General features: G+C 40.8%; 1 protein-coding gene across 1 annotated transcript; it reads right to left on the reverse strand.

Moving 5' to 3' along the window:
- Positions 1 to 1,111: 1,111 nt before the first annotated feature.
- Positions 1,112 to 21,859, reverse strand: LOC115080335 (vomeronasal type-2 receptor 26-like). Its single transcript, XM_029584485.1, has 6 exons — positions 21,696 to 21,859; positions 18,426 to 18,717; positions 14,470 to 15,294; positions 11,063 to 11,290; positions 8,880 to 9,003; positions 1,112 to 2,022 (listed from the first exon to the last, which is right to left on the reverse strand). The coding sequence occupies exons 1-6, from the start codon at positions 21,857 to 21,859 to the stop codon at positions 1,112 to 1,114; spliced, it is 2,544 nt and encodes an 847-aa protein (XP_029440345.1).
- Positions 21,860 to 21,863: the final 4 nt, after the last annotated feature.

Here is a 21,863-nt window from a genome sequence, read left to right on the forward strand (position 1 = left end):
CAACAAAAGGGCATCATTCAAAAAATGGAAATCAGTTGTAAATGAACATAATAAGCACTGGCAAGTTATATGTAAAACAATAGTGATACAGATTAAGAAAGAATTTATAAAGAAGCTTGTCATGGAGGTAAAACCTAATAATAAAGTGGAAGAGTAGCTTAGTAGTTAGAGTAGTAGGCAGCAAATGTGAGAAGCTAGAGTTCAAATTCCATTGATGGTGTTTCTCATCCAGTTCTCTGCAACTCTGGGCATTGCAGCAGAGTAAAAGGTTAGAGGAAGGAATGCTCGTAGGCCCTTTCCCAGTGAGGACCGGAATACATGTGTTTTCAGGAGGGGCAGTGGAAAAAGATAACTCTGTCATTCTTGCGTGGCTATGTCCTACCTTGCATCACCTACGTGCTTTTTCATGAAGGCCACCTTATTTAGCATGATCCTGCACTTGTATGTCCAAGCCACTCATAAGTGTCTGTTTCCTGTATATGGGACATGGGCAAATTGTATGCAGAAGCATACCAGATTGAGACATATATGAGTGTATTTCAGCAGCAGTGTCTCTCACTAAAAATAATGTGTGTGTGTGTATGAATATATTAATCTTAACAAATTGCAGGGATTCTCTTGTACAATATACAAATGTCACAATAAGGATTATGTTATTGTTTATTCTGTTTTTCCAAATTGTATATTATTTTTTTATTTAGTATTTTCATGATGCATTTTTAAAATTATTTTCCCTGATGTATGTGAAATTAGGTTTCCTACAACATCTGGAGCAGTGAAGGTGATTAAAACCTTGCAATCTATATATAAATACATAAATAGAAGGGATGTCTGTATGTAATAAATGTATGCAGTGTCAAAACCCTGATTGTAGTGTGTCCTATAGAATGGTGTGGCACAGAGAGGTGTCTCTGTGTGTTACATGATGAAATACTGCTAAGCAGTGTTTTATGCACCATCTATGAAATGAGAGTTTTGCTTAGAAAAGCTAGTTCTACAGGTAACAGACCCTGTGTCCCTCCCTTAGACATCCAGTCCTTAAGCTGCAAGATTCTTTTCCCCCTGTGCCAGTCATTGAGGCCACTCATTTTCTGGACATTTTACTTAAACTTTATTTCCGTGTTATATTTTTTCCTACTAATTGTTCCTTGGTGTTCATCTCTGGCCGGAGGAGAATAATGTAGCATTTGGGGAGAAAGATTAGGAAGAGTAATCCTGCACCTGAGGACAGAATGGCAAAGATCTCCACTGCAACCATGTACTTTCCTTGTGTGCTAAGGTAAGCGGGAATAAAAGACAGCCAAACACTCAAAAAGACCAACATGCTGAAGGTGATAAACTTGGCTTCATTGAAGCTGTCAGGCAATGTCCTAGCCAGGAAGGCCACCATGAAGCTAATGATGGCCAGGAAGCCCATATATCCCAGCATGCAGTAGAAGAGTATGGTCAACCCATCATTGCACTCAACGATTATCTTCCCACTTTCAGATCTGGTGTTGTACTCAGGAAAGGATGGATGACTAGAAATCCAATATGTGCAGATAACTAGTTGGACCAGGGAGCAACAAATAACAATGAGGTTGGGTATCTTTGGTCCGACCCATTTTCGGAGTTGATTGCGTGGGTTGACAGCTTTGAAAGCAATGACTACAGTGACAGTTTTTGCCAATATACAAGAGACACTGACAGTGAAGATGAGGCCAAAGGCAGGCTGGCGGATCATGCAAGTGAGATTTATGGGAAGGCCTACAAATGTTAAGGAGCAGAGAAAGCAAAGTGTGAGGGTGCAGAGGAGGAGGTAACTGAGGTTCTGGTTGTTGGCCCTCACAATTGGTGTGTCCTGGAACCTAAAGAAGACAAGAAGGATGAGAACTGTAGCTAAAGATAGAATAATGGCAGTAGCAGCTAAGGCTGCTCCCAGGGGTTCCTGGTAGGACAGGAAGTCAATGACTTTTGGTAGGCACTTGTCTCGATTTTCATTGGGCCAGTGGTCTTCTGGGCACTTCCAGCATTGGGTTATATCTGAAATGATGGAGAAACACCAGTCACAAGCACATTCTATATACACAATACCTCTTTTTGTGTGATTACGTTACAATATTCTAGATGACCCTCTTAAATAGTAAATGTCATCCCTGGAAAGCTCTTAAATAAATGATATGAAACTTTGAGGTTAATACTTCTAGCCATAAGACTGGAATCATTCTCTAGTGACTTGGCTTGCAATTTTCAAACAAAATACCCCTGCGTACTGTGAGGCCAATATAAAAATAAATAAAGGATAACATCAAAATAAATTGGTAATCCTGGCTATTGAGTGAGATAAATGTCCTGTTGAAAATATTTGAATAAAGATGTCCATCTAACTTTAGCTGGATAACTTTAAACCTAATCTGTTACCTTTTGACTATCTCTGGTTAAGATTTGTGTTATTGGACTGGTCACTTGAGGCTGGACAACTTTAGACTTACCAGCTATATTGGAAAAGAATATAGCCAGATAAGTGGGCAATATGTACAAAAAAATCCTGCTTGGTCCTGGCATCCCAAAGCACTGATCCCCACCCAATATTTTATCCATGGGCCCCACTAAGCTGATAGAGAGCAAGGGAGGATGAGGCAAGGCTGGAAGACAAGGTTCAGGAATGCAGGAATCAGCAACACTAGCAACACACACTGCAAGGCAGGAGACCTGTTGCTGAGGCAAGGAGGACTTGCACCGATGGCCTTAAGTAGCAGGGCCAATGACATAATTTGTAAGCACCACCAGAGTGTTTTCCTGTTGCAGAGTCCTTATAATGTGCCCAGCAGTGAGCACGTGCACCTAACTGGAGCCGCATCAGAGGGGACCAGCATGGAAGTGTCAATGTCACTAGAGGGGAGTTGGCGACATCCTGGTGGTCCTCAGCATTGGGGTTGAGTACTGCAGCTTGTGGGGCTGAAACGTGAGCCACGAATCTTAACAGTAAGTCTTGGCCCCGCCCTGGAACACCCATGCCCCACCCTTTTTATGCCCCCTTATTCCTTACGTGAACATGGGTATATACACATGGGTTAACGCAAATTGGTTGTTTGCACTTTCAAATATTACAAAGAGTTGGGGGCACTCAATGACGTTACTAAATTGTGCATTTAAAACTAACAAGAGAAAATGATTTTTTTGTTCAACACATAATTAAGCTTTAGAATTCATTGCCAGAGGATGTGTTGAAAGATGTTAGTGTAGCTGCATGTAAAAAAGTCATGTCTTGTGTTGATTGTCTCTAAAACCAAATTCCTCTTTCCCTCCACCCCCTACCCCCTCCTTCAAAGCAGAGAGCAATGTTGCAGTTGCGACAAAAGCATCAAGGCTTATTTGTTAAGAGTAGTAATCCATGCCTTCTGTTAAGGGGAGTAACCGCTGCTCTGTGCAGGTTACCCCCATGCTTATCAGTTATCCAGACCATAAAAGTCGGGGCCCTCAATTCCCCTTTTCCCCTGCCATTGAAGCAGAGAGCAATGTTGGAGTTGCGACAAAAGCATCAAGGCTTATTGGTTAAGAGTAGTAATCCATGCCTTCTGTTAAGGGTAGTAACCGCTGCTCTGTGCAGGTTACCCCCATGCTTATCAGTTATCCAGACCATAAAAGTCGGGGCCCTCAATTCCCCTTTTCCCCTGCCATTGAAGCAGAGAACAATGTTGGAGTTGCATCAACAGTATCAAGGCTTATTGGTTAAGGGGAGTAACCACCGCACCAGCAAGTTACCCCCAGCACGCTTTTTTCGTTTCCTGTAGGACTTGGCCGTAGAAGCAGTCCTGTGCTTTTTCCTTATGTCCACATAACAGTATCCCAGACCATGGAAGTCAGGGCCCTCGGTTGTTGTCTGAATCCAATTTCTCTTTTCTCCCTGCTATCTAAGCAGGGAGCAATGTTGCACTTGCATTAAAAGCATCAAAGAGCATAAGAACATAAGACTTGCCATCCTGTTTCCAATAGTAGCCAATCCAGGTCATAAGTACCTGGCAGGATTCCAAGGGGGTAGAGATTCCATGCTGCTTATTAGAGGGATACGCAATGGATTTCCCCAAGTTCATCATAATAATTTTTTTTGTATATATGTCTTTATTCAATTTTATAACAATTGCTGAACACAATCAAAAGTTTATAACATTAAATGAATCTTACCCCAAGTCTCATTCCCCACCCTTCCCCTTCCCTCAACATACTATTGAGAGTAACGAACACAATTAGGTCATGATTTTTGCAGCTTGGCAGTCCTTGCTACTATTGGATGTAGATATCGGTGCATATTTCGCTTGGAATGAAGAAGGTAATGTTGTTATAAATGCACCCCAAATTTTATGAAATGTTAATCTTTTCCCATGAGGAGGTTTTATGGTCCAAATTTATAAGCTCTAACATTTATGAAGACCATAAATTAATGTTGGGACCACATTAAGAATCCATTTAGACAAGATACATTTTCTATCAGTATAGATCCCTTTAACCAAAAATATTATCTCAAAACTAGAATAGTCAATATCATCAGAAATCATCCCGCGGACACATAAAGTTGCATGTGCTACTGTTCGCGTTGTCAATAATTCATATATATGAATCATAAACTTCTCCCAAAAAGCATGAATTGGAGGACATTCCCACAACCCGTGGCATAAATTTGCTTTAATCTCAGAACAGTTTAAGCACCCAGGACTGGGTACAAGATTCATCTGGTGAGCTCTGTAAGGCAAGATTGTTAATCTATGAATAACTCTAAGGTGCTGTTCCCTTTGCAAAATCGATGAAATACTTCTATAAAACCAGTCTATATTTGAAGAAATGTAATCATCTTCAAGATTTGATCCCAAATCCACATTCCACACCCCGGCCAAAACAGAAAACAGATTTTGTGTAGTTACCGAGTTAAGAAACGTATATAGGCTTGCTAAAGACTGCTTTCTCCCCTTACACATCTGGATAAGCCTTTGAAATACTCTGGATGAATGGGAGACTATTTTAATCTTCAGTTTTTTGGAAAGAAAACTAGCTAACTGGAGATAAGGCAGAAAGTCCTTTGCCTGAAAGTTAAAATGATCTTAACAATATTTGAAAGAGGAAATTTGTTTATTTTGATAATCAATAAAAATACTAAAAATGTCATGCCCTGCTTGAGTAATTTGTGAAAAACATTTACATGATTCCCCTGGTTTAAACCATGGGTTCCCACAAATAGGCAGCCACGGAGACATTTTCATGAGAGCGACAGTAACTTCCTTCTAGCTTTCCAACCATATTGCATAAACCTGATTAGGAAAATCCAACCAATTACCTTTCAAATGGCCCATAATATCCAAAGCTTTTGATTTCTCTAAATTTAGCTTAAGGCCTAAAAACTCCCAAGTTACAAATCCTATAGAGCTCCCCATCTTGCCACACAAAAAAAAAAACTATGCCAGCAGGGCCGGACTTTGCATACATCATATGAGATCTCCTGAGGGACATCCACAAATTCCAACTCCCTCTTCTAATATATAACTGCCTTAACCTACTTGCCTCTCTTAATATGACTTCTCTCCAAACTAAAAAAGATACATTCCCTTTCCTACCTTCTACCCTAGCCCCCTTCCCTCCCTCTCCCTCCTCCCTCCCCCCACCACACCCCCCCTACCTTCCTCTCCCCACTACTACCCCCTCCCCCTTCCCTGACTCTCTCCCAAACCTGTCCCCATACTTCTTGAGAACTCTGACAACTGAGAGAACGAGTCACATTGATGTGATTAGGTGCCTTCCCCCCTCAACACTTAATAATTTATTTTGAGAAATTTCCTCCAGGAACTTGTCCAAACCTTTTTTAAATGCAGCTAAACTAATAGCTTTTACCACATTCTCTGACAATGAATTCCAGAACTTAATTATGTGTTGAGTAAAAATATATTTTCTCTTATTAGTTTTAAATATACCACTTAGTAACTTCATTGTGTGTCTCCTGTACTCTTTGAAATAGTTATCGACTGATTAACATTTACTCATTCCATTCCACTCATCATTTTATAGACCTCTATCATATCTCCCCTCAGCCGTCTCTTCTCCAAGCTGAAGAGGCCTAACCTCTTTAGCCTTTCTTCATAGGGGAATTGTTCCATACCCTTTATCATTTTGGTTGCCCTTCTCTGTATCTTTTTCTAATTCTGCTCTATCTTTCTTGAGATATGACCAGAACTGCACAAAATACTGAAGATGGTCACACCATGGAGCGATACAGAGGCATTATGATATTCTCTGTTTTATTCTCCATTCCTTTTCTAATAATTCCTAGCATTCTATTTGCTTTCTTAGCTGCTACAACATACTGAACAGAAGATTTCAATGTATTATCAACAACGCCTAGATCCGTTTCCTGAATGGTGACTTTTAATGTGGAACCTTGCATTTTGTAGCTATAATTTGGATTACTCTTCCCTTAGTACATCACTTTGCACTTGTCTGCATTCAATTTCATTTGCCATTTGCATGCCCAGTCTCCCAGTTTTGCAAGGTCCTCTTGCAGTTTCTCACAATCCTCTTGCGATTTAACAACTTTGAATAATTTGGGATCAGAAAGTCCCCTATATTGGTAAATGAAGATATGGCAGGTTGGCACATATGGCAGCAAGTCCCCTATGGTGGTATTTGGCTGGTGGCAGGAAGTCCCATACGTTGGTAAATGGGTGTATGGCATTTAGGCCTATAGCAGGAAGTTTCCTATGGTAGTATTAGGAGTATGGTAGGTAGGCATGTGACAGCATGTTCCCTGTGGTGCTTTAGGGGTATGGCAAATAGACATGAGTCAGCAAATCCCCTACAGTTGAATAAGGGGTATGGTAGGTAGGCATGTGGCAGTAAGTCCCCTCTGCTGGTATTAGGGGTTGGCAGGTAACAGCATCCTCCCAAGACAAGGTCTACAGAGGAAATGATTATTTATTTATTTACATACCGTCGTTCTGTTTTATCAATCACGGCGGTTCACAGTAGCAAGTATGAACATAAACATAACAATCATCCATTAATTAAAATACAGTACAGTAAATTTTAAAAATGACAATACTTCAACTTCCATATTGGAGGGGAACATTTTTTTTCTGCTTCTGTTAACTGATTACTTCTCTTTCAAAAGCTTACCTAAAGAGCCCTGTTTTTAATTGTTTTTTAAAGGTTTTAAATTCTCTTTGTCCCCTTAATTCACTTGGCATGGTGTTCCATAGTTACGGCCCTGTGATTGGTAAAGGTCTCTCCCTCCCTTCGCAGAGATGAGCAGTTTGAAGAGAAGGTGTATTCAGCAATCCTTTGTCAGCAGACCTTAAATTGCACTGTGGAGTATGAAATTGCTAAGTAGTGCCCAGCCAATTTGAATCTCTCCCATTTATTTTTATGGATTATACCCGTTATTTAGTAGTAAATATGATATTTTATGGGTATCCAGTGTAATTATTTTAATACTGGAGCGATATGGTTGTATTTTCTGCTTCCCATAAGCAACCTTTCAGTCGCATTTTGCAGCATGTGTAGAGATCTTAAAGTGGATGCTGGCAATCCCAGTAAAAGTGAATTACAGTAATCTAAGTTTGAAAATATCATAATTGCAGTATTGTGCAAAAATCTTCAAGGGTTAATAGTGGTTTTAAGTGTCTTAATAGGCATAGCTTATTATAGCCTGCCCTGATTACATTATTAATAAGTTTCATCATTGTTAGATAGTGATCTATTATTACTCCTATATCTCATGCTCAGTGTTTGAGATTAGTGTCAATGGGATCCAAAGAGCAGTGATAGGCCTGATCATTGTGATATGTTGTCGCTGTGCTGTGGTCTCTGACAACAGCTCACAGCCTCATACATGACTCATTGGGAAGGCTGGCTGCTAACTTGCTATCTAGTAAAAATTACTAACTGCCACCGTCTCCCCATTAATTTCTATCTGCCATGGAGTTTAGTGGTTCATCAAATGGGACGTTAAATGAATGGAACAAATCGGATTTGTTAAATTTGAGGGACCACTTCCATTTGTTTTTGAGGACTCACAGAAGAAACGAATGGAGTCCAATTCATTTTCGAATGCCCATTTCTTTTAAACGAATGTACATCACAGGTTCAACCTGACTGGCTCCAATTTATTGTATGTATTTATTTATATTTGTGGATCATGCATATCTAGAAAAGATTCATGGCAATTTGCAGCAAGCTATAACTTACAATCTAATTAAAAAAAAATACTTTGAAAGACAATCATGAAAAAAATAAATAAATAAAGCCAAGCCACTAAAAGAAAAACATCTACTTACTGACCATTGGGTCAATATTTCCTCAACCCTATTAAAATAAACCTCATTAATTAGTTCCATACCACACCCAGACACTGTCCTCAGGTTTGGTCAAACACAGAACCAAACAGCCGTGTATTTAACCTGATTTCTATAGCAGTGATGATCTTCCTGAACTGTAAACTCCCCTGGAAGAAAGTTCCAGAGTCTAGAGACAGCAATAAAAAAACCCTCTTCATTTGGTTTTATCTAGCCGGGCACCTTTTAACCCTGGAACATAGAATAGGGATACTTGAGAAGAGCAAAGGGATTTACCTGGGAAATAATGAGTTAAAACCTCAGACAAATGGCTAGGATCTATCCCATTCAGCCTCTTGAACACCAGATTCCATGGAATCATTCTGCCTTACAGAAACTTGAACCAAATGTTCAAGCATGCAGTCAGGGTAAAACCAGGCCTGGCTTTTAGGGCAATTAGTAATTATGGAATACAGATGGATCAGTCAAACTCATCCATAAAAAGCCCAGACTGTGATACAATATGGAGTAAGGGAAGTTAAACATGCCCTTTGTGGATTCACAGATGCACCAGAGGTGCCTCACCCGTTTCGTTGGCTATTTCTCCGGCGGAGCAGGGAATGCAGTCAAAACAGCAGCTGGGCTGCCCCTTTCTGGCAGACTTCCTGTATCCAACAAGGCAGCTCTCACTGCAGACGGAGCGAGGCGTCTGTGGAATACAAATGTATCAGAGCATAGATTCAGAAGCTTGTGATCTTCATCTGCTTTTGTATTCTACCTTGTCAGCGCTTTCTGCCTTTCCAAGGCAGTACCATAGACCTTACACTCTCACATGTACCATAGTCGGTTTTTATATACCGACATTCAACATATATCATCACATCGGTTTACATATAACGAGTTGATAAAGAAAAGAAAAAAGAAAAAAAGTTACATTGCAATAGAAAGAGGTAAATGAGAAAATAAAACAAGGGGAGGGAGATTTAATTATATGAGTTCCTAGTGTCCTTTTTTGTTGTTTTCTGCTTTGCATCACAGAGTGCATGTAAATATAATATACGTGTCATTGTAAGTGATATTTTTGCATCAGAAGACTGTAAGTTTAAAAGTAAAATCTATAAATGCCTACTTTTTAATGGCGTGTGAAGAGGGCCATTGAGGTGAGAGTGCAAGACAGTAAGGCTCACCTAGGATGCCTATTGCCCTTGCACCATCCCTGGCTGAGTGCCATACACAGAAAGTGTCATAACGCAGGGAGCAGCCCAGAGAGAGTCAAGGAGATTCCGGACTCTTCCTGAAGAATCACACAGTTTCATCCATTGGAGTAGTAAATCTCTCTCACTGGGAAGAACAACAATTGTCCTTAGAGGGCTTGGGGACAAGTGTATATGTTGATGAATGTACATTCCTGGGACCAGTGATATACCCGCAAACGTTATAATGCGTTCACTGATCATTTGAAGGTATATGGACTTCGGTACTAGTAAATACAAGGGTACATATTAGTCATAGCTTGTTGCTCTAAGGGCAAAGCATTACTAAAAATGGTTTAACTCTGTGTACAGATGTTTTGAACCTGCCTATGTTTAACCCTTTATGTGCATTTCCCTTGCCACCATCCTGGTTCCTGACAGTATGAAAGCTGTGTTGTTTTGCTTTGATGTGTTCACTGGCTCACAGGGAAAGGGGCTAAGTAACACTTTTCGGATGCTGATTTCAGAAGCCTATTCACAGAGGGGGAACTCGCCATGATGCAGCCTGCGCCCCTGGGTGGGGCCCGCAGGTGCACTTCTGTTCCTATGTAGAGTGATCTCTTTATGTTACTTCTGACTCCGCCCCCCCCCCCCCCCCCCCCCTATAACCTCATTCCATGACCTCGCATTTAAACAATGATCTCTGCAAGGAAACAGGTTTGATGTTTCTCCATCATTTACACATTGGAAGGACCCTTTGCAAATCTACGCCCCCGAGTAAAATGTCTAGGGCTCGAAACTGCTCGCCTTTGCCAGGCTAAAGACTGCGCCGTGTCGTTCACGGTGCACACGTTGCTTTTAGTTGTTTATGTTTATCAAATATTTATCCGGCGCCATTCAGAAGCCCTAGACAATGTACAAAATAAAAACCGTCACAATTTCCAAGGAAGCACCAACAATAAGCTGGTGGATGGGTTTAGGTCGAGGGGGACTAAAACAGCAACGAGCCTTTACATTTCCAATGTAGGCGTGCTATCTGGCCCCTGCTCTGCGGCCTACAAGAATAGGAGGTGCAAGGAAGTGTTAGTACTTAGAAAGTCATCTGCAGTGTATACGGGCATTTCCAAAGGTTAAAAATCAACTTTATTCATGTATGTTTTACTCCTAAACGTACCCATGTATACTGGGAAAAGAGCGGGCTGTTCACAGTCACCCCCACTGAAGTAAATACGAAAGTAGATGATAGGGCAAATGACCCCCCCCTCCCCTCTCAGCCCCGTCTTACCCAAGGATTTTGTTGACCCTGTTCTGTCTATGCATCCGCCGTTTCCTGAAGCTGCTTGAAACAAGGCCTTTCAATATATTTTTGATGCTCCTAACCCACTTTTTCAGTCTGAAAAGACTACCCAACGTGGTTAATGACACTTTAAAAAAAAATTACAATTTCAGAAAGCCACATAACATTTAAAGCATAATCTACAAATTGATATAAAGTAACATCTTTGGCAAAAGCAAACCTATTTGCCGGTCTTTTGCTGATTTCTAAAAGGCTTCCCAAAGGCTTTTACTGCTCACCTGGTTTTTATACTTTTCGTTCCATAAGATGTCAGCGTTGAGACTGATTTTCTGTCTTAGGAGTTGCCCTGAATCGTATCTACCCACTTTAACCAGATTGGTGGTGTCGTCCGGGTCTATCTGAATATTCATGATGTCAAAGATGACTGGCACATCTCCGTTCTTATCGAAATAGATGTCCTCCCCGGCCTCTGTTATAAAATGCACGTCCCAGAGATAATGGAGGACCTATCACATGCAGTGATGAAGGAAAGGAGTTAATGAATATGTAACTAATTTTATGAATTCCCCTACAGTTGTGCACCACTGCTTCTCTCCCCCGCTACTTAATCTAGATTTGCATCCTCACCCAGGGGTACCCAAAAAGCCTGATCTAGTGCTGATTTTGCCCCATAGCATACACAGAATTGCAGTTCTGATTTCCCTAACAAAAGTAGGTCTACGTTGATTGCCTGTTACATTGTGCAAGTGGATCAAACGAACCAAAGCAGGCAGGACTTGAGGGAGGGTCTGTGGAGAAACGCATGGGAAGGATCCATTAAGTGTCAAGCTAGATCAGAAGAAGTACCCAGCCACACAATAATTCACTACTTCTGTGGCTTCAGGCGTTTTGTTGGCCAGATGAGAAGGCTCCCAAGACACTCCCAGCACCAGAAGCCCCTGGAAAGGAGTAAACTCTCCACCACCATTATTTTATAAAGCATATTGCCATTTATTGAATTTTTGATGTATTGCTCTATATTTTAGTATTTTCCTGTTCTGTTAACCCCTTTGAGTAGGACTATGTCTAAGGAAGGGATATGCAATATGAAATAATATGAAAAAACTAGGACCGAATCAGCCTATTTGGGATGAACTGATATCTCTGCCTACTCCTTCTGCCTCCAGAGCAGTAGCTGTACCACAGGCGATGGGCATGATGAGGAAATGCTGCATTCGTTGCCTCTGTGTATGCGCTCTCTTCCACAGGCAGTGCAAACTGGGGACAAATGCATCCCTGAAGTCAGGATCGGTTTGCCTCTGTGCACGGAGGAGAGGGAAGCACCTTCATCCTCTTACAGTGACGCATCGAACAATCCAGTTTTCTTTTGGAAATCTCATTTCACGAGATGGGTCAAAAGTGCTAAAGAGCTTTCTCCAGCTCAGCGGGACCTTGGTACTAATTTTGAAAGGGGAACTTGCCAATGCCCAAAGATTCGTACTTTGCGAATTTGGGGCCAATGGGTTTCGAATCCTTGTAATTTGCGCCTGCTTTTCCTGGCAGTGGTTTGACAAGAAAATCCCTTCCCCTCTCTAACCCCTCTCCCGCTCCTCTTCAATGTGGCCAAAAGATTGCTTACTGGGAATCAGCACGTGTGCTTTTGGCCACGTTGAGGGTCAATGAAGCTGAGTAGTCAAATTATTAACATGGCTAGATGCCTGTAGATCCGGAGAAGTATGTGGTCTAATGTTCTAAGCTTTGATGTACGAGACACGAGAGCTGTTAACACTGCCAAAGATTCTCTAGGTGACCCTAGTGAAGTGAAGTGATTTAGCCTCCCTGTGCTCAGCCAGGTTTAGACTTGAAGCACCCACCTAAAGTCACTCTCCCTGTGTGAGCCATCCAGCATCCATGTGCCTCACTTCTAAACCTCAAGTCTGCCAGTGATCCTTTGGATGATCTTAACCAAATACATTTTGCCATTTTCATCAGTTTGGAAAGGAAGCTTTTCAAAGCCTCCTACCTGGGTAAATTGGCATGTCTGAAAACTGGATAAATACCGTGGAATGCCTTAACAGCCAGAAAATTATTGGTAGACTAAGGGTATCATAGCCACTTACAAGGCTTGCTGAAATGCAGCCCATATGCCCTATGGAGATCAAACAAGTTTTATATAAAATCCTCCCCACTGAGTTCAAGCTTAGTAAGAAAGAGTCGGAGGAGACCCCCCCCCCCCCCATGCAAGGGGGTCGATGAGTGGGAACTCCCACGCCTGCTCAGAAAGTTCATTCTGTGCTCTTAGAGAGCTGCTCCGAGCCGGCACCCTCAGATGAAAAAATATAGTGCTGGCAATAGAGCTAGGGTGAAGGAATCAATGACAACTACAGATACAAATATCTCCCTCATGCTTAGTGCTGACTTGGGGGTGACATCTCCATGCAGTGATGCTGGTTTCAAACTCGTGCTACTACTACTACGTAACACGGTGCTAGATGATGTACACAGCATATAGGCATAGCAAGAGCAGGGCACAGAAGGAGAGCAGATGGCCTGCATTCCAAGCCGCTACCCAGAGCTGGTTGCATGGGGGGTGAGGTGTGCAGCCAGAAGATAGAGGAGACCACTTGTTGCAGACACAGACTGTGGAACAGAGGAAGGCACAGGACTGAGCCATTTCCCAGACAGCTGTCAAAGGGAAATGCGGGAGAATGAGATCCAAAGAGGACGGTCAGGTTTATTCACAGCTCTAAAGAATTTAGTTAAATAAAAGCTTCAATTCTCCCATCATCCTTCATTTTACAGATTACATATACTCAATAAAAGGAATCATATCTTTTAAGCAACCATCAAATTGGTCTGTCTGATACTGTCCTGCTTGTCTACGCAGGAAGCAGTGTTGCTTACCTGTAAAAGGGGTTCTCTGGGGACAGCAGGACATGCCGATCTGACCATTGAGTTGAAGCTTATCAAAAAAGGGACTGAGGCGTCTAACATACATGGAGCCGAAGCATGAATGCTCAGAAGGGCATTGTTTTGGTGGTGATGGGGGGCGGGGAGGGCAGGAGGAAGATGTAATTGTTTAGATCAGTGGAAGAAAACAGCATGCAGATATTCAGTTTTCAAATAAATGTGTGATAATCTCCACTCATACAAATAGCGAGAGTAAAGTACAGATGCTGCTTATAGAGACATACATTCCACCTGGCAAAAGTACCCACTTTGCAGCCATGCAGGGTATTTGGAAATTGTCCCCATAGTAACGGACTTTTAAAAATCCCCATGCGTAAAAAACGGGGGTTATGCATGTGGCTGGGCCTTGTGCACGCTGCAAGCAGTGCACATTTTAGAAGAGGCCCAGCCGTGCCTATGACCCCCGTTAAGCGCACAAGAGCCAGGCCTCTATGAAGGGGCGGTCCAGGGGGTGGGAAGGAGCAGTCCGGGGGTGGGCCAGAGTGGCAGGCCGGGACAGCGCCATTCCTCGCTCTGCTGGCACGTGCAAGTTACTTCAGAATAGTCACGTTAACATTATGTCTTCTCCCTTGACCTTTGGAAGCTTACATGCAGTGCAGAAACCAATAATGTGTTATCTGATCGTCCACTCTTGAAGTGGCTACATGCATGTTTACAAACTCCTAACATGCCCTAGGATCCTGTTTGCATCTTAGCACTAAACAAACCAAAAAATCCCAGTTATTAATAGCAATACCTGCCATGGTTTGATATTCTGAATGTTGGTGCGGATACCAAACACATCTTCCTTGGCTTCATCCAAAAGCATATTGTGAAGAGCGTAGGCATAAGCGTAAACAGCCAGGTAAGCATTAAAGGAAATGCTTAAATCATTCAACTGAAAGATCGCTGGGACCAGTGCTTTGAGGTCCTCTTCACCTGTGCATGGAATGATGTCTTTCCCAGTCACCGTCTGAGTCATGTTCTGTTTTTCCCACTGACACCCAAACGCCTTTTCCCAGAAGACTTTGGTGAAGGAGTCCCAAAGGAATGAAGAAGGTCCCATGTGGTAAAGAAAATCACTGAAGTGAGGGATGCCTCCGGCATAAGCAGAGAAAATCAGGCTGCCATTGAGCAGCCTCCATGTCTCTCTGGTGAACAGTTGTGGGTTGAAGACCCACCCTGATGTGAAGACCCAGACCATGGCAGGGACTGTGCGAAGAGAAAGCATTTCCAGAATAGGCTTCATGTGCATTTCATAGCAGTTGCACACAATCACACTTGCCGAGGACTGATGAATCAGGTTTGCTACTCTCATTAGTCTCTCTCTAGTGTAGCCATCACCAATCTTCTCCTGGAAAGCCACACATCCGCCATTATCCATTATCTCCTGCCTTATCTGTTGACTGCTCAGGCTGGCAGTGTCCGAGTTGGAGGTCAACATTCCCACCCATGTCCAGTTGTAGTGCTGGAGCAGCTGGGCAATGGCCCTGGTATGCAGGGTGGATACAGGGTAGGTGCGTAGAAAAGATGGAAACTGGAGTTTATCACTCAGCTTTGAGTTCTGTGCTGCGATGCTGATCTAGAAAGAAAGGTTTCCATCATCTACCTTAAAAATATGCATGGTTTTTTTAGAAATATACCAATGGGTAGTGGTAAAGGTATTAATAGATGTATTAAGTGGGCAATAATAAAAGGCTCTTGCATATGTTAAGGGGTAATTTGATAATTTCCAACCTTCTGCATGGATAAAAGTATGTGATAAAGAATAGTTTTTTATGCCTTTTCCTTTTGATCTATCATTGGTGCATCTACATAACCAGAACTATTGGTTGATGTGATTAGGCAGATACTTATGCCAGAAATGATATTTAAACGTGATGATTAAGAGGAACTGAAATAAATCTCAGGGAACCTGTAAGATGTACAGCAAATTAACAAACTAAATAGTAGTAAATCACCTGAACCAGATAGTATACATCCCAGAGTGCTGAAAGAATTGAAAAATGAAATTGGAGGCCTATTATTATTAATCTGTAATCTATCATTAAAATCAGTACAGTACCTGAAAATTAGAGGGTGGCCAATGTAACACCAGTTTTTGAAAAGGGTTCCAAGTGTGATCCTAGATACTATAGACTAGTGAAACTGACATCAGTGCTGGGAACAATGGTTGAAAGTATTCTTAAGAATAAAATTACTGAACATATAGCTAGACATAGTTTAATGGGACAAAACCAACATGGATTTAGCCAATTTTGCCTCAACAATTTGTTACATTTTTTTGAAGGTGTAAATAAGCATGTGGATATAGGTGAGCCAGTTGATATAGAGTATCTGGATTTTCAGAAAGTGTTTGACAGAGTACCTCATGAAAGTCTCTTGAGGAAATTAAAAAGTCATGGGATAGGAGGCAATGTTCTCTTGTGCATTGAGAATTGGTTAAAAGATAGAAAACAGAGTAGACCTAAATGGTTAATTTTCTCAATGGAGAAAGGTGAATAGTGGAGTGCCCCAGGGATCTGTATTAAGACATATTCATAAATCATCTAGAGATGGGAGCAACAAATGAGGTGATCAAATTTGATGATGATACAACATTATTCAAAATTTTTAAATCACAAAAGGATTGTGAGAAATTGCAAGATGAATTTGCAAAACTGGAATACTGGGCATCCAGATGGTAGATGACATTTAATGTGGGCAAGTGCAAATTATTGCTACACAATGCAAGGTTTCAAATCGGGAGTTACCACCCATATTATCCACCATCATTATGGATAATATGTTGGAATCCTCTGCTCAATGTGCAATGGTGGCTGAGAAAGCAAATAGAATGCTAGGAATTATTATGAAAGGAATGTAGAATAAAGCAGAGAATATTATAATGCATCTGTATCGCTCCATGGTGTGACCTCATCTTGAGTATTGTGTGCAGTTCTGGTAAGTTGACTTGTTTAACACAAATAGGTTGTTTTCGCTTTTAAAAAATACAAAGATTAGGAGTCACACAATGAAGTTACTAAATTATGCATTTAAAACTAATAAAAGAAAATATTTTGTTCTACTCGGTGCATAATTAAGCTCTGGAATTCATTGCTAGAGGATTTGGTTTGGACAAGTTCCTGGAGGAAAAGTCAATTAACCATTATTAAGTTGGACATGAGAAATCCACTGCTTCTCCCTGGGATAAGCATCATGGAATCTATCTAACCTTTTGGATCCTGCCAGGTACTTGTGACCTGGATTGGCCACTGTTGGAAACAGGATACTGGGCTTGATGGACCTTTAGTTTGACCCAGCTTGGCAAGTCTTGTGTTCTTATGTAATAAGAGAAACTCTGGGAACAAGTAGACCCTATGATGGACTTTATATAAAGGAGGAGGTATGGTCTGGTAAGGAGAGCATTGAACAATGAATTCCCTGCCATTTCACCTTGCTATTTTCTCACCATGCTGTAGCTCTTAGTTCTTCCAAGGCTCTGTGCCTTGGTTTTCAGCCCACCATGCCATTCATTCTCTTTCTCTCTCTGTGTGACTGTGGGTGAGTCACTTTATCTCCCTATGCCTTAGTTCTAGTCCCCTTTCTGCCCCTGACTATCTGTGTGACCCATCTCTAGTTGGGTATTTATAATCAAAATAATGATGTTGTTTTTCTCCTCAGAAAGAAGAGAATGGGATAAATCCAATCTAGAAACTGTGCCAGCACATATCTCAGGATCCCCATAGTTGCTCACTTGAGAAAGACATTCAACATAAGCAGACTCTCTTCTAATCTAGTAAATATACTATTCAATGCAGAAAATATGAAGAGAGATGCTACGCTGGCGATACAGATCAAAATAATTGCCAGGTCCTTGTGGCCTGGTTTGGCCTCTGTTGGAAACAGGATGCTGGGCTTGATGAACCCTTGGTCTGACCCAGCATTGCAAGTTCTTATGTTCTTAAAATAAGACTATAATCAATCTAAGGAGAACAAGATAACACATCACAAAGGAGTGCAAGGCAGCAGTTCTGTGTGGGGAACATTCTTTGGGACCAGACCACTGCATCAGTGACCTTCTAATTGGGATAGTAAAAGGGAAATTCAAAGCTATCCATTTGAAATTAAAAACATTACTAGATACTTGAGAACAAACATAAAAGGACTTAACAGAGATATGGGCTTTTTAAATGTCGGAGTAAGAGTGGCAGCCTTCACCATGGAGGCATAAGGAAGTTACAATGAACTAACCACTGAGTGCAAAGAGTGGCTTCTCTCAAGATGATTCAATTTGAAACATGACTATGTTAGGAGATAAGTATCTGTTTCAAGGTTGCTGACAGTTCATACTATGATGACTCCATTTTGAGTGGTCATTTTACATGCAAAAATGAAAAATACACACAAGAAAAAGACCCCATTTTTGGGTTCCAAGATGATAAAGCCGATGGTATTTATGCAACGGTACTTTTTCACTCACTACCAGATGTAACAGTTGTCTTTCTGATATTTCTTATCACATTGCTAACTCCTCCCCTCTCCCCAAGTTAGTTCAATAAAAAGATATCACCGTATATTTTTTAAATTTACCTCTATTGTGCATTTAAAATTAAGGAAGTAGAAGTCCATGGATTTACTACTGAGGAAACAACTAGGAATATGCAGTTAAAAGGAAGTCAATCGATAACTCAATGGGTCATTGACCAAGAAAGAGAGAAAGGAATCTCATACCTGTGGGATCCTGTAAACCTCTAGTATCCTGGCCATGACCTCAGACACTGAAGAGTAGACCTCCCCGATGATTCCTGCCAGGGTCAGGTGAGCCTCACACTTATAATTTGGGAGTATTTGAAGTCCCCCAGACAGCAGCAGGAGAGTGTCCTGGAGAGCGACTACCTCTGAAAAGCAAGAGTCCAAGATCCGGAAGCCCAGGGTGTGGTTAGGCAGCAGCTGCTGGTTCTGGTTAATTTCTTCTATGGCAAACATGATGGCCAATATATCACGGTAATTCCGGGTCTGAAAACTGTCAGGAAGAAACCAGCCTTCCGTCATTTTGATTCACTATTTGGAAGGTGCTGGGTCAGCAGAATCCTCCCTCCCTTCGTATAAATATAAAACCTTTTAATAATGGAATCCAACATGGACTGAATATTTCTTAATCTCTTAGGTGTGTGATTTTAGGGAAGTTAATTTTGTAACGTCAGGGGATATTGATGTGGCAGCTGCATGCAAAGGTTTTGCCAATTTTCAAAGCAAACTTATGCACATAAATCCACAATGAAAATTAACCAAAAAGCAGAAACCCAACCACAGAGAGTTTCACCTGCTCTTTGCATATTAATTAGTGTGCAAACAAAAGAACAAACAAAAGTGTGTAAATCCAAACTCTGCCCCAGCTCTGCCCTATGGAAAACCTGAATGTATATGCAAACTTGCGTTGGGCACATACTTTCATGAACATAAATCACAGTGTAACGTTATAAAGAGCTATTTATGCTCCTAAATCTGTATTCTATGGAATGGATCAGGGAGTGATCAGGTTTCTCTCAGGGAGGTGCAGAGGCAACAGTGGATGTTGTGTTCAGGGAAGTAGTGGCAGGTGATAAACCAAAAGTCGACAGGCTCCTTTCCTTTAGTTTGGGAGAATTAAGGAGGGGAAAGTAAGTCTGAAGCGTTCTATTCCTTTATTTTCCTTTTCAAAGTCATGGACAGAAGGAGTGAGATTTTCCATCATGCCAAAGATAGCTCTTGCTCTTAGGGTTTTCCCAGGGAGAATAATCTAGTTGGTTTAGCCAGAATGGATCTGGAAACGACAGAGCAGCCGTCTGTGATTTTCTGTAAAGGATAAGGAGTTTCATTCTGACTCTTTCAGTCAGTGTGATCTGGTGCCTAAATGATGATGGAGAGAAGAAAAATTGGTACCTGTCAATAGGGAGGAGAAGCGAAAGCTGTCTAGTTGGGCAACAAAATCATATCTCTGAACTATTTCGTCCTACTCAAGGACTATAGACCCTTTCTCTTCCTCTACTCTCCCATCTTGTTCCTTCACCTCCCTGTTACATGTAACTTTATTTTTCCACTTCTTAAATTATGTGAATTAACCCTGTTATCTGTAAACCGATGTGATATGCAAATGAATGTCGGTATATAAAAGTTTAAAATAAATAAATATCCTATATGGCTCTAATATCCCCACTGGAAGAATAAAAAATTTCGTTCTTTAACTTTAGTGACTCACATCAGTGATAGGCATAACTGGCATGTCCAGTATGGTTCTAAAATACCCACAGGAAGAAGCAAAAGCCTTTAAATGTAGGGATCCACGTCTGGGGAAGCCATAATTTGCTTAATAAAATGAAGCACTTGTTGCTCAAACAATGCAACTTGGCCTGGAATCTTACTGCATGAAAGTTTAAAGAATAAGGGCTTGATTTTCAAACACATTTACATGCTTAAAAATGGATTTTATCTGTGCAAATGCACTTTACCGATGTAAGTGAGCTTTATGTTCCATTTATGTGTGTAACGCCTTTGAAAATTCACCTCTAAGGCTTTTGACTGTCCAGTTGAAACATGGCCATATCAGTTGTATGATTGTACTGTTGCTGTAGACTTTAAGTGTAAGTATGCATGAATGCGATTAAGTAAGAGATATCCCCCTTGTAACTGGGTGCCTTTATTTATTTGGTTAATTAGTTTACATGAGTATTTTTATAATTTACATTTTAATTTAAATATATATTAATTCATATATGGTTTTTTGTTGGTTGCCATTTGGTTGTGTACCACTACACTCTGTTCCCTATATTGACTGTGGTCTTCTGGCCTCTCAATTCCTGCTGTGGTATTGTTATGTCATGCTTCTCTTTACTTTTTTTTTTAATTTTGTTATTTAAATTAAGGATCCTCCTGCTTATCTCATGCCTTCTTGAATTCTCTTTTACAATCCATTACACACTACAGGATGGCATTCCATGCATCCAGCTCCCTTCCCAAGAAAAAAATATGCCAAGAAAAAAATATGTTTACCCCTCTTGGAACCTCATATCGTGACCGAGAATTTTCTTTCCACTGGAAAAAAACGTTATAAATACCTTTCAGGTATTTGAATGTCTTTACCATATCTCACCTGCCTCTCTTCTCTAGAGTATACATATTTAGCTCCTTTATTCTCATCTCACACAGCCCTTGATGCAGAATTTGCAACATTTTTTAAACCCTTTTTGGAGCACCTGGAACTGGGAGAATTATGCAGCGGTTAGGAACTTGTACTTGTGTTTATAGTTGGAAGATTGTTATTGTACAATTTTTTAATATTACTTTTAAATGTAAATTTTATGAATATTTTAGCTGCAAGCCACATATAATGAGAGGTATTGTAAAGATGGAGTAAACATTTTTTTAAAATAAATAAATAAATACATTTTGTCAACATCCTTCTGAAAGTATGACCTTCAGAACTGGACACAATATTCTAAGTGAGGTCTAACCAAACACATGTACAAGAACAAAATTGTTTTTCTCTACTAGATCTGAATCTCTCTATGCTTGATGGTAATCAGTATCTCATCCCACACTGTGTAATGCTCCCGTTGGTTTCTGCAACTCCCAACTACATAATTCTGCATATTTTAGTATTGATATTTAGCTGCCAAGCTGTCAGCCACGTCTCAGCCTAGACAGTATGCTATCATTTCATTTTTTGTGGCCTTCCTTTCCACTAAGATATTGGTGATTTCTTTAGATACTTCACAAAATCAAAATATTGGTAAGGCAACTGATTTTCAGTGCAGCAATTTTGGGAATTTTATTGGAAAGAAGTCCTAAATCATTGTTCACAAAATAATCTCATTGTGCCAAATGTTGGCCCTATCTAGCGTTCTAAACACAACTAAACTAAAATTCATTTGATTCCAGTTTATTACCAACTAATAAACCCAGGGCTTTATCTTGGTTAGAAATGACATTGAAATTATAGTATTCCCAAACAGAATGTCTTACTCTTTACAGCGTGCTGGCCGAGGAGTTTCTCTGAAGTCAAGGATGGGGTAAACAATGGCACTGTAAGCTGCAGCTATCACCCCTATGACAAAGTCTCCATCCATAGAGAGGGGCGTCATCTCTCGGAGCTCCAGCTTACATCCTGGCTTTATGGCTTCCCCCATGCGA

Source organism: Rhinatrema bivittatum, chromosome 19, assembly GCF_901001135.1.
Source record: "Rhinatrema bivittatum chromosome 19, aRhiBiv1.1, whole genome shotgun sequence".
Taxonomy (NCBI): domain Eukaryota; kingdom Metazoa; phylum Chordata; class Amphibia; order Gymnophiona; family Rhinatrematidae; genus Rhinatrema; species Rhinatrema bivittatum.

What these genes read in the sequence shown, in the direction of transcription:
- LOC115080335 (XM_029584485.1), bottom strand. Translation starts at nt 21,859, where the DNA reads ATGGGGGAAGCCATAAAGCCAGGATGTAAGCTGGAGCTCCGAGAGATG. An exon ending in AGAATATCAAACCATGGCAG is followed by an intron (nt 11,291 to 14,469) that starts GTATTGCTATTA and finishes TGCATGTGATAG; the next exon opens with GTCCTCCATTATCTCTGGGA. An exon ending in AGAAATAGCCAACGAAACGG is followed by an intron (nt 2,023 to 8,879) that starts GTGAGGCACCTC and finishes CCATCATTTCAG; the next exon opens with ATATAACCCAATGCTGGAAG.